Below are 13,049 nucleotides of genomic sequence, written 5' to 3'. Positions count from 1 at the left end.
CAGAAGTGCATAAGTCGCTCCTCAGGAAGGGAGGGGTTTACCTTCTAAATAACCCTTTTAACACCCATTTTAGTTCCTGGTGTTTTGTCTCCTATGAGATAAATGCATTGCGCTGTGATGCTAATGTTCCATCCCAGAGCTGCGTTATTTTTGTTACTGGAATAGGGGAGCTCCTTTGACTTGTTTGGAGCCATCATTCAAATTTGTATCGCAGTGCCAAGAATTTCCTCCTCAAGGAGGAGGAAATTAAATACTAATTCTCCCTGACAGTTTACAGCACTGACAAATATAAATCACTGCCTTTATATCAATATCAATATGGGTGGTGGCCGTCGCAACAGCTATATGCACTCAGCTCTAGCCTTCAGGAATAAAAATAAGGAACTGCGTGACGGCCTAATTCTGCTTTTGAAAGCAAGCTGCCACATTTCCAAATTACTGTGGCAGATGTTTGGCCCAGACAAGTCGGCAAAGGAGAGAGAGGGTGAAGAGAGTGGGCAATTTTTTTCCCACCGGTTCATGTCAGACATCACCGTGATAAGACAGCAGAGGCTACAGAGGTTGAAAGGCATCTTGCCCCCCCCCTGCCATTTCCGCACAATTCCCCATTCTCACTGTCCATTTGGCGGCAGTGACCGCGGTTCCTTTTAATGACCCTCACCCAAACGGCATGCGACGGGTGTGCCTGTGACAGCCTCTTAACCTTTTACCGCATAGCCTACCCTTATCTCACCATTTTATTTTCGGCTTTGTTGTACACTACAGGAATTGTATTAGGACAACCTGCGTGTCAGGCGAATCACCGATCACATTGCACCCAAAGGGAATAAAGTTGGACTTGGCAGGAGCTGTGCAGCCTAAGCGTGACTCAGAAAGGAAATCGATAAGGGCTGCAGAGATAACCCTGGCAATATGCATATTCGCGACAGCTGAGGAGAAAAATACCCCTCGCACCCCATCACTCACTCTCAATCTGACGGAGGCAGGGAGCGATTGCAACAGCGTGTGCTTTTGCGGCTCCAAATGTACAAACAGTACACTTACATTTTTCTCCCTTGAAACTGGCAGAGTTCACATGGCAGACAGAGCTAACACGATTTCCTGTCAAAATTTCCGGCCTGGGTTCGACTCATTGCTTGTCTGTTTCTGCTTATTTATCGATTTTCTTTACTATACCACTTCCAGAAAGTCGGCAAACTGTAACAACCCCTGGGTTCATTTAACAACAAATCATACACATGGGAAATGGCGGAATATGTGTTGCTAATGGGCCATTTAAAACAATTTCCCCGTCTTATCCAACCTCATTAAAAAAGAGCTGAAATCAAGGCAGGGGAATGAAGTGGGAATGTGTGGAAGTGAGGGGAGAGATACTCAATATGTGACAGGGGGTCTCTTCACTTCCTGCTGCTGCAACATCAGCTGTTGGGGGTCTAATTTCGGTCTAGTGAGCTCAGCATCCGCACGACATGAAATTAAATCTCGCGCTAATGATAACAGTTTGAGTCCTTTAGTGCGGCGCTGCACTGACTAGGGGCAGGCTCTGCTTTCCCCACAAAGGCTCCTTTTTTCTCCATCCTTCAGCCTGTCGCAGTCAGAGGCATCAAAGATCCCGGCACAGCCGTAGCCTCGTGTTTAGACAATGCGTTACGACCGTGCCCAGATCCTTCACTCTGGGAGCAAACGGGGCAGGTAACAGGCTGCGTTTTTTGATGTGCGCCTTTTGTTGGTCACTGCCGGTGCGCCGGAGGGCTTCCCGAGACCTCACCCGAACCGCATTCCGCCCCACATCAAAGCCTTTTCCTTCTAGAGAAAACCATACCTTTTTATATCATTGTCCGCTCCCTCTCCACCTCAGCCGGTGTGTGGTGGGCGTTCTGCCACGGTAACTAAGGTGGGTGCTACACACTGGTACTGGTCTGTCTGTCTGCCTACCTACCCGCCCACCCACCCGAGCGCACTAAATCACAGCGATTCCATAAGGCGAGGAGAGCGTGCCTACAATTACAGGGGATAGGTTTCACTGAGCGTCTCTCCAATACTGCAAATACGAGTGGGCCGCACCGCAGGGCGACCACCGCACCGCACTTCCTGAGTTCACCTGCCTCGCGCCTTACCACAAAGCCGGCAAACGGGAGCCTCTTTATAGACAACGCTCGCCGCGCAAACCTTCCCCGGCATAACGGCTTTCTTCCTTCACAAGCCTCCCCGTGCTCTAGGAGCCAGATGGCAGCGCATTAAAAAAAGAGAAAGAGAGAGAGAGAGAGAGAGAGAGACGAGATGAGCGTAACTCTTACAGAGCCACACGTGCTTCGATACGCTTCGGAGCCGTCAGATTTACGGCCGCAATATATACGACGGCGGGAGTGGAAATGTATATTTACCATGGCCGCACGCGGTGGCAGGCGGGAACACCCCTACCCCCCACCCTCTACTCTCAGCCCCATAATTCTAGATTAAATGACATGAGGTCCCCGGTAGTAGTGAAATGTAGTGAGGCCATTGTGGGAGAGAGCTAGATTGAGTTGGATAATTGCACCGAGCTCAATAGCCTGGAGGGAACTGGAAGCCCTTTTCCTTCCTGTTGACTGGAAACAATCTGTTGCTGCTCCACTGTGGTACTGCTCAAACCCTCCCACCGTTTTGCTGTTTTATCAGGAAAGGGGAGGCTTGTGGTTCATCGATACCGCGTCTTTTTCAGAATGTAGAATCTGGAATCATCTGCCAATGAGAACTGTTGCTCTTGAAATGATTGACTCTGATGTCAGTAAAGCCCCCCCCCACTCATGGTGATATACAGTGCAGGGCGAAGAAAAGCAATTAGGGAAGGCGTGAATTTTAATCGTTCTTTAAAGACGCAAAGGCAATGCTTCGGGAGCAAAGCATTAAATTATCGTTGAGGAATGCAGCACTTTCATTTCAACAGACTCCCTGTTGTTACACCAAGCAAAGGAAAACAATCTTGTTTATTATTTATTTTGAGTGAACTATACCTGCCAAATTTTCTATTTATGCATACAGACAGTATAGGTTCTAAAGTCAGAATTGTATATAGGTTCTAATGTCAGAATTGTTTTGCTCTAAATTGAAAGTGTTGTAACGTATTATGTGTTTAGGCACAATGGGAGAGTTGTTGGTTGGGAAACAGAGAGATTACGGTGGGGCTAAGCCCAACCACTGGGCTAAAGCTCGACAGGAACTATTAGGACTCAATCCCAGGACATCACTTACGACTGCCTGTGTTGGGATTATAGTCATCCCCATCCATCTGTGAGGCATTACGCCACTGTCACTGGTCAGAACATTTCTTACTGTCCATCTAAAACGCTCTCGACACATTGTCATGATGAATATTAAAATGCAACCCACAAAATCTGCCAACTGCATCCCTATATTGCATACACACATGCATTTGTGCACTCACACGCATACACCCCTACAGACATGCATTCACCTACCCACCTACCAACACAGGCAGCACACACCCACCACCTGTCCACCCGCACACGCAAACAGCACATTCACTCTCACGCCACCCGCCCACACTCGAACACACACACACACAAACACAGAAAGTTTAGCACTGCCACATGCCTTTGCGCTGAACTTTCTAGGATGCTTGTGCTGAGACCATTTCATCCCCTTTGTCTCCATTTCCTTTCCCTGGAGTTTCAGTTACAGCGACAGTAGGTGGTGTGTGTTAAGGAGAAAGCGGGGAGTAGTTACCAAGTTCTTGTTTCCGTTCTTGCAGAGCGGGCCTCGGAAAACTCCTTTGATGTTCCGAAAGTGGCCATTGCTGAGGTGCGTGGAGCTGATGACGATGTAGTAACAAGCCATGGGAGATCTGCTGCCTCCGGGCACCGAGTGCGCGCGGTCCGGACAGACGGGGCGAGAGCAAACTTTGTCCTGAGCGAAGAGAAGAGGGGGAGGTCCACAACTCCACTTATCTACAGATGTGCACTCCCCTTTCTGCAGCCAAAGCCATGGGTCAGTCCTCTCGCTAAATCAGTGGGGAGTTTCTCTCATTTCAGAAGGGGGAGGGTAGGGGAGGAGGAGGGAGGTCGGGGAGGCTGGGGGAGGCGGCTTCAGAGAGCGCGGAGCATCACGGTGGGGGAAGCCGGAGCGGCGGTGGGCTGGGGGCTCTTTGCAGCGCTTCGTTCCCCTCTATCGGCGCGGTCTCTCCGCGGTCGCTCTGTCTCCGGCTCTACTCCGGTCTGCCTGACGCGCGGGCGCTGCCGCTCTCTCCCTGGCCGTCCTCGAACGCGCCGCTCGCCGAGGAGGGCATGCTGTTATAGCGCTCTCTGCGTTGCCGGTCCACCGCGCGGAGCCAATGGCAGGGAGCCGACGGTCTGATGGCGAGGGCTGGGGAGAGAAGTGCATCTGTCACACGCTGCCTCTCTCCAGATCCACTGAGTCAGCCTCTGCTCTTCAGCCAACCAGGAGGAAGCAGCATCGCTCCCTCTCTCTCTCTCTCACTCTCTCTCTCCCTCTTTCTGTCTACACTCTTACTCTCTCCCTCCCACCCCCTCCCTTTCGCTCTCTTCAAGGCACCGTGGCAGAGCTTCTCCGAGACTCACACGAGGAGCAGGTACTGTAAAACAGAGTCTGCCGTTAGCCGAGGATCAAGGGTACGCTTTCCGAAGATGCCACACGCCCCCTCTCATTTATCTTTCACGGCGCTGACATGTCGCTGGGGCTCTGTGCTGGGAACGCTCAAGCTGTGGTGCGCAGCGCGAGGGCACACGTGTGCGTGAGCTTCTGTTTCTGCACGCATGCATTCGCCTTCTGTCTCCGGAACATCTCAATGAAATGTTGGCCTCGTCAGCATAAACAATTCTGTCAGTTCCACGATTAAAATGCAGATTACGAGGATTCTTTATGTAAACATATGCCCATAAACACATTTCAGCAGCGTCGCGCAAATCATTTTCCACTAAAAGCTAGGTAAAACAGCAACTTTGTTTTGTTTTTTTTTAGCTGGTCTGCATTCAAGAGAGACCCGTCAGTCAAGTAACCTGTTAGTCACAATGCTCAGAAAAGCGAGGGCAAAACAGAATGCAGTAGACCGGAGTAGTTCTGGAGTTAACGTAAGAGCAACACTCTCAACACACTAGCTGGGTCTGGGTAAAGGCAGCAGAGAGCAAGCCCCCCAGGAGGAAAGGGAAGCAATAATGCCTTGTAACCAAGCAACAAAATTTTCAAATCAATTGCATGGGAAGGCTAGTGGGAAGAAGTCAGGAAAGAAATATTCTCTTTTCTTCTGGCCTCATTTGTTCCTTAGCACCAGTGCTGTTAATAAAATGTAATTTATTTCGACCAGAACTGTAATGCCACCTAACGAGTGAGATGTTACGGAGTTCAAGAACAGAAGATCTAAGAACATGAGTCCTCCCAGCTCGCCAGAAACAATGTTGTAAATGAGCCGTATTATTAGCAGGGGAATGGAAGTCGCCATGGAAGACTGTGTAACTGAAAAGAAGGATCATAATGGGATTTTGGAAGACCTCTCTTCTAGCACTTCAAATCTCAAGGTGGTTAATTTGATTATCAGTGAGATGGTAGCCTTTGTAACCACATGATTGTAAGGTCATTACGGAAATACTTGTAGTAAATATGAAAAATAACTCGAAATAGCCATCCCAGAAAAAACATATAGTACATATTTTAATAGTTTGTTAAACATTTATAAGGTAGTGCAAAATTCCATCAAGTAATTATTAAATCAGACTAAATAAACATACTTCTAATGCAGTAGGGCATCTTTCACATGCTGAATGTTTTATTTATTTATTTATTTCTTTCTTCGGGGCATTATTTAAATTCTTGTTTACATTATAAACACAAAAATCCATATTACATTAAGTCTACAGTGGCGCAGAGTAATCAGAAATGCATTCATACTGGAGATAAAACACAAAGGTCATTGAGAGTAAGGGTAATGAGCTCACACGGGGTATGAGTGAAAACTAGCACGTGTTCATTCATGTGTGCTCTGTGCTCATGTACTTCTCTACTTATAGATGTACATCAGAGAGGCAGGTTTAGCCAGCTTGAAGGGCAATTATGCCAACAAAACTAAGAAAAATTAAGGGAATAATATTTAGATGTGGTGGAGTGTCAACAAAATGGTCAACAAAATGAATGAAAATAAATTATGGAGACAGCAAATGTAGTCTCGGCTGAACCCTACATACAAGCAGTGATATAAAAAAGGGTTGATTTGAATCTTAAATCGAAAAAATTATAAGCAGCAATAGACAAAGCAGTAAGGGGTGGTCACACAAAATGAGTCAAATGCAAGAATTACCTCAATCATAGGTAAGACCTCTCTCTGCGGTATCGTGCCTGACTTCACAATCACCCTAATATGGATGATAATTAAATAGCATCTTATTTGTTTTAACGTAAGAAGGTCTTATAAATTGTGGATAACATTTTTAATGAGCTGCAATAAAATTTGCACAATAAAATGACACTAAAATGTGGATATAACTGCTCCCCAGGTGTCAACCTTGCATTCACCAGGGCCTCGCACATTAACTTCCCAGCCAAGAGTGACAGACGACCAGAGTTTTCATGGCTGCAGTTCTGAAAAATCAGCACAAAATACAGTACTGTGTCTTGTATAACATTCTGTACAGATTCTTTCCAAAATAATTCAATGAAAGGTCCTAAATAAACATACTATGCATTTTACATTACATTTGATTAATTTGGCATAATAGTTAAAACTGCATCACTTCTCTGAGATAGCCAACGCTGTCCTGCAGTTCTATAAGACAATCAGCAGGGAGGTTGTTCCAAGCATGATGAATCTCAAATGTGTTATTTTATACAAACACACACTAAAAAATAAACATATACAGTATATAATAAAGTTTAGGGTGCCTAAGACTTCTGCACAGTACTGTACATCAGCCAATACTGGAAAGTTAGGAATAAATCAGTAGATCCCTGGTTGAAATAAGCATGACTCCGAATGGGCTGCAGTGTCAAAATAAATAAATGTTGTACCAAGCTTGTCCTTGTATTGCACTCTAGAATTGAGATTGTATTGGGAATATAGTTGAAATTACTAAACTCACCAACCTTTATGAAATCCGGTGCACATAAGCCAGCAGAAATGACTCATTCTACTGCAGAAACACACTGCAGACTTAGATATATGCAATTAAAACACATTCTATTCAGTCACGTTTGTTCAAGCCATTCAGTGATAACATATGTAAAAACTGTGTTCATGTTGCTAAAGAATGTGTTGTTTGTTCACAAAACCAGTCATGAGGCAGAGCTACATGCTTAGGTCTCCAAGGAAGTTCATTAAAAGCATAAATTAATAAATGAATGGTGGTACTCTCAATTACGGGAAAAGCGAGTGAACAGTAATACGTAGAACACACTCATAATTGAGGCTCCTTGTCTCACTTATTAAGGAGAAATGCCTGATTTGTTCGTTCCAGTAATCAATGAATCCCTGAATATAATTTTATTTTTGTCACTTCCCCATTGAGAAATGCTACTGTATTAAACTCTCATCGAAAAGAGCCCACTTCACATTCATATAATCACGTTTCCAAAACTAGTCATAAAATAGCAATGAACCTGTTCATCAACATCAGAATGAACTGGGAAGCCGATTGCCCACCATTTGACACCATTATTGAGAATAAAAGCTAGTCCTATTTACAGGACCCATTGGATGTTCACTGTTGGGCATAGGGTCCTCTTGATGCGCTTCTTCCATTACACAATTATTGAGGCCCATCTCTGTATAGGACTTCTGAAGCTCTGTTAGAGTGACTGTTGGGTTCTTGATCACCTCCCTGACCAAGGCCCTGCTCAGTTTGGCCGGATGGCCAACTCTAAGAAGAGTCCTGGTGGTCTCTTCAAACCAAAGCTTTAGAAAAGCTCAAAGCTTTAGAAATGGTTTTACATCCTGTGCCTCAACAGATTTTTATCATAGAGGTCTACAGAGTTCCTTGGACTTCATGGCTTGGTTTTGTCTTGACATGCAGTCTGAACTGTTGGCAGTTCATTTATCTTAGACTCCAATCAAGTTCTAGACACATTTCAAGGATAATTAAAGGTGGTTAAACAGGGTGGCTAAATGGCACTGCTTACCAATGAGGAAACCATCTTCAACTTATTTCCAACATCTTGTTTCTTAATTTAAATGATGGCGGAATGTACGGAAACAGGTTGCACGTACCACATGGCAAAGAGGAAATAATGTTTAGCATCTCGCAATAGCCATTGGAAATTAGCTGCTCATTGATGAAGTGATGCACACGTAAGTACAATCTACAGCTCAGTCCAGCAATAGCATTGAATTACTTTTCAAAATTGTCTATTATGCGACAGTGTATGGCAATTGCATATGCGTTGGCATCAGACAATTAATGCTGTCCAACACATTGGAGAGTATGGGGTTGATTGACAGCTGGGAAATCCCAGTCCTGTCACCCATCTCCCATTGGAACGGCCCAGTCATTAAAAAGCTTATGAGGGAGAATATCTGAAGAGGCTGTTGGACCTTCGTCGCAGGTCCACTTTCACTCCCCATTCTTCCTTTCTCTCAAAACCGTGTTTTCCAATAAAAGCTGAAAAAGCCCCCCAAAAAATAATAATAATCACCCCACCCCAAGCTCTACATTCTGGTTTGACATCCCTGTAATGCTTTCCCTTAAACACATTAATGGCTGAAATGCTAAATGGATACAAATCTACTAATATAAAATGATTCTCCACCAGGCTGCTAAGTGGCTTATCCAGATAAGGCACTATTATTGTTCTAGTGCAGGGGTGTCAAACTCTAGTCCTGGAGGGCTACAGCGTCTGCTGTGTTTTGAGTGATGAATTTTTGAGTGATGAATTTCAGTTTTTCATTTGGGTGACCCATAACTGGTACCAGCACCACTCTGGGTTTGGATAAGCTCAGTATCTGCATCTTATTCATCTCAAGCAACCCTCCCCGGGGCCCCTGTAAACCTGTCTGTTAAGTTGAGCATTGAGTTTCTTCCTTTGATGAATCTCTGAACGAGTCTTCCGGGCTACATTGTGATAGGAAGAGGTGCTGGACATTGCCAGCTTCAGAGAAAAGCATGTGCTTGTCTCTGCTCTCCTGAACAGACAGTGGGAGCTCCTGAATGACTGCTGATACATAAGATTTGGCATTACAAATTGGTGAGAAAAATCGACAGCCGCATGGTTTGCTGGCTTTTGTTGTTACTCAGCAATTAATTGATTACCTCACCTGATTTCTTGGGTGTGAATTGGTTGTTGATATTAAGGTGAAAACAAACACCAGCACATCATGTGACTCTCCAGGACCAGGAGTGAGGACCACTGTGTTAAACATTGATTATCCATCTTATAGCTAATCTAATGAAATGGCAATTGCATTTGAAGAGCTTGGAGAATTGGAAATAATATGATCAATAGATGGGTATTCATCTCAAAAGAATAAAACAATTGAAATTGATTAATCTATTACCAATCTATCAGCCATTGAAATCACCAGAACATTGCCATAATACTATAATTTAATGCACATTGATTTTTCTGGTAATTTAGATTCAAATCTTTAAAATATTTTAAAACATATCATCATGCTACAGTAGATACAACATTTTTCTGGAATTGAACCTATGGTCCTTTTTGACATTGCAGTGGAACACAAATCCTCGTCTGATGTATGGTGAGAGTTTTGAAACAGAATGTTGACTATGCTTCACACAGATGGGTGGTCTTTGAGGTCATTTATTTTCTTTAATTGGTTTATTTTTTGCTTTGAGCTCCCCTTGAGATAATGAGATAAATGGTGCTACATCAATGAAATGCACAACATTATCAATGTATTAAAATGTGCCCATGGACCATGCCACCCCGGATGCATTATTTTTGACAAAAGACAAATCATTATATGTAATCTGACCCTACTATGAAATGGGCATCAGACCTCCTGTTGACTTGATCAGAGTGAGGTTTTGCAGAATACATTTACAGAGCTACGCCCTCTAGCAAGTAAGGAAAATCAATATGAATTTTGTGATTTTATTCGGTTCCAGCCTAATATATCGCCTGTGCATAAAAGGCTTTCATATGATCATAAGGGGGAAAATGCCAGACAAAATTAATAGTTATCAGTTAGTGAGAGTAAAATTGCCAGGGCCCCTGTGTTAATAACTTCATTAAGGCCCCTGAAAGAGATTTCTGTGGGGGTATTGGACTAATAGGTCAAAAGGGACACACAATTTTTTTTTAAACACCTCTGCTCTTGCTGTAAGCATAATAAGCAAAGGAATACATTGTATATCAACTGCTTCATGATAATTGCACAAATGCAGCTTATTATAATAATAATAATAATAACAATAATAATAATAATAATAATAATAATAATAATAATAATAATAATAATTATTATTATTATTATTATTATTATTATTAATGTATTTTTTCTAATAATTATTAGCAGATTTCAATATGCTTAATATGTGCTGTTTCACCTGAAGTTTCTATTAATTATTTTCGATACATGTCACCATACATAAATCCCACATGATTTATCCCATCAAGAATTTAGTGGGCAAACATGAATTTGATGGTTGCATGGAGTGTTCTCATAAGGACATTATCAAGACGGAGCCTATATTCATTTATTATTATAAGGTTAATAAGGTTAAGTGCTCATACTGACATCGAAGTCATTATGCCTGTGATGAGCAGTTCGGGATACAACTCATGTGTATGAATTAAGTTAAACCACAAAAACAATTTCCCATAATGTAAACCTTCCATGCCCCCGACAGCCTACTGCTGTATGCCGTTAAAAAGGACTAAATGGTAACCACACACTTTTGGAGTCATGATTAAAAAAAAACAAAAAAAAAACATTCTTCTATTCTTGAAGATGAGGGCTACTGTGATTGACCAGCAACATGCGTGAAGTCAGCTGACCTCTCCCTTTCCTCTTTCTGCAGTCAGTCAGAGGAGATAGTAATGATGGTGGACAACTTTAAAAATTGAGTTTTACTGTTTCAATAAAACAGTGTTTTAATAACACATTATTATACTATAATAGTCATGTCAAGATTTTTTAAATGTATTTACTGGTAGACTAAACAGTCTGTTACAGTAAGACGCTTCTACCCAATTCACAAGTAATTGCCAAATTCACAATCATTCCTTTCTTTAAAACACACTATTTTTGTCAAACATTAGAGATCCAGGCCATTGAGTTAAGCTGCTTATCTCTCACACATAGAATCCCACTTTCTGCTGGCTCATGCAATGACAACTCTCCATTTTCTATTTTTTTCAGATGGTAATATAGCAAGGTTAAAAGTAAAGCATTTGTGTAAATTTAATCAGCTCATAGAGGTGGCAGATGGCAGACATCAGGGGGCAGTATAGCAGGGTAGAAATGAAATGGTTTTCTATGTGAGGATGTGCAGTGTCCTCTAAAAGTATGGGATGTTGGGTAAGTGAGAATTAAGTAAAATGTGATTAAAGCAACAATTTCCAAATTCCAAATAGGGCTTTGGTGATAACTTTGCTGCTGTGGTTTGTCAGGCTTTACTGCCATTGTCAACCTGATGCCTTGTCTCCCGATCAGACCTTGGTCAAATGTGTAATTGTTTTCGATTAAAATACTTTTTTGTGCTGGATTGATCTTGCCTGGTGCAACTGAGCCAACAAAGGACCAGAAGGCAGGTTTGCTGTTTTTGAGAGTATTCCATAGGTTCCAATACACCTATCAAGGTCAGTAAAGGATAGAATGTATTTGAAAAAGGAAAGTATTTGAATGCAAAACATAGACACATTTGACCCAGGCCTGCTCACTATATTTCAAAGGTAAAGTTCTTTCTAACTTTTGCTTACCATTGGTGTCCAGCCACAAGCTTTGCCAATGTCACTGATTGTTTCAGATTTGGCTATTTTTAGCCTACAAATTTAGCCTATAGTTGGTAAGCCTATTTGATTGCAGTTTATATGACAAGTATTGTTTGGATCAATGCCATTGAGATTACTGGTTTATTACTTGTAATAAACCAGACTTGAAATATGACTTGAAATAAACTGAACTGATGAAAATATTACATTCCTTCAAATTGTGTATTTTAACATCACTTTCAGAGTTCTGGAAATGTCACTGTTCCGAACAAGCTTAATTTCCATTATGTTTTGTTCTCTGAGGTTCTATTGTATTAACCTATTGTAAGTTATGGAATCCTAAGAATATGAGGTATGCCAATGTGAGGCAGGCCACCCCAGTTAATTGTTTTCAGATTCATATGAGCAATGTTACGATCACAAAGCAAAGATTACAATGGAGTTATAATTGCACAAGGTACCAATGAACAGCAAAATCGTTTGCCCTCATGAGTCTCTTTACCTCCACCCCTCCCACCCTCCTATATGCTTTCTATTACAGAAATCCACCTTCCACATCAATGCTATAGGCAATTATGCCTTACCCTGCAGCACTCCAATGCCAGTGGACACTACAACAGTTTGGATTCAGTCCCTCAGGGCTGCATTCAGTACTGCTATGATCTTGATTCAATCAATGACTAAACCAGATGTGCCACTGAGGCACCCACTGGTCAAATTTCCTCATTTATTGGGAACTTGGAAAATTATTAAAATTATCAAGTATCACTCAGCATAAAGGCAAGAAATAAAGAAATCTGTAACCAGATTCTGGTAGCAAAAGCCATAGTGGCATAGTAGTCTTTCTGCATGTCCCCACTGCCTGTCTGTGTGGAAGCTATATTGGGCTTAAATCTATTCACAGAATCACAGAAAAAAGGTCAGCCCGGAAAGCCATACAGCATTTATGTTTCTTTCGCTTTGGTGTTAATTTTCAACAAGCTGGGTTGTGTAGCTGGAGAGGGCGGCTTTACCCAACTTTTCTTGCTGTTACTGTCACTGGTGCATTTGGGAATCTAAATCAAGAATTGATTTTGGTTTTAGCTGACAGATTTTTCTCTGAGTAAATTTCCTCTGTGGCAGTATGATGACTCATTATTCCTGCAAAGGATTCA

General features: G+C 42.5%; 1 protein-coding gene across 1 annotated transcript in view; it reads right to left on the bottom strand.

Moving 5' to 3' along the window:
• The window catches only part of znf804a (zinc finger protein 804A), a 64,903-nt gene extending 61,066 nt beyond the window's left edge, over nt 1-3,837 (bottom strand). The window contains exon 1 of the mRNA XM_061236089.1: nt 3,727-3,837. Within this exon, the coding sequence (XP_061092073.1) occupies nt 3,727-3,837 (111 nt within the window). The remainder of the gene's footprint in view (nt 1-3,726) is intronic.
• Nucleotides 3,838-13,049: the final 9,212 nt, after the last annotated feature.

The sequence above is a fragment of the Conger conger genome, chromosome 3, assembly GCF_963514075.1.
Source record: "Conger conger chromosome 3, fConCon1.1, whole genome shotgun sequence".
In the NCBI taxonomy this organism is placed as follows: Eukaryota; Metazoa; Chordata; class Actinopteri; order Anguilliformes; family Congridae; genus Conger; species Conger conger.
Note: the sequence above shows the minus strand (reverse complement) of the source record. Positions and strands in the feature narration are given on the sequence as shown.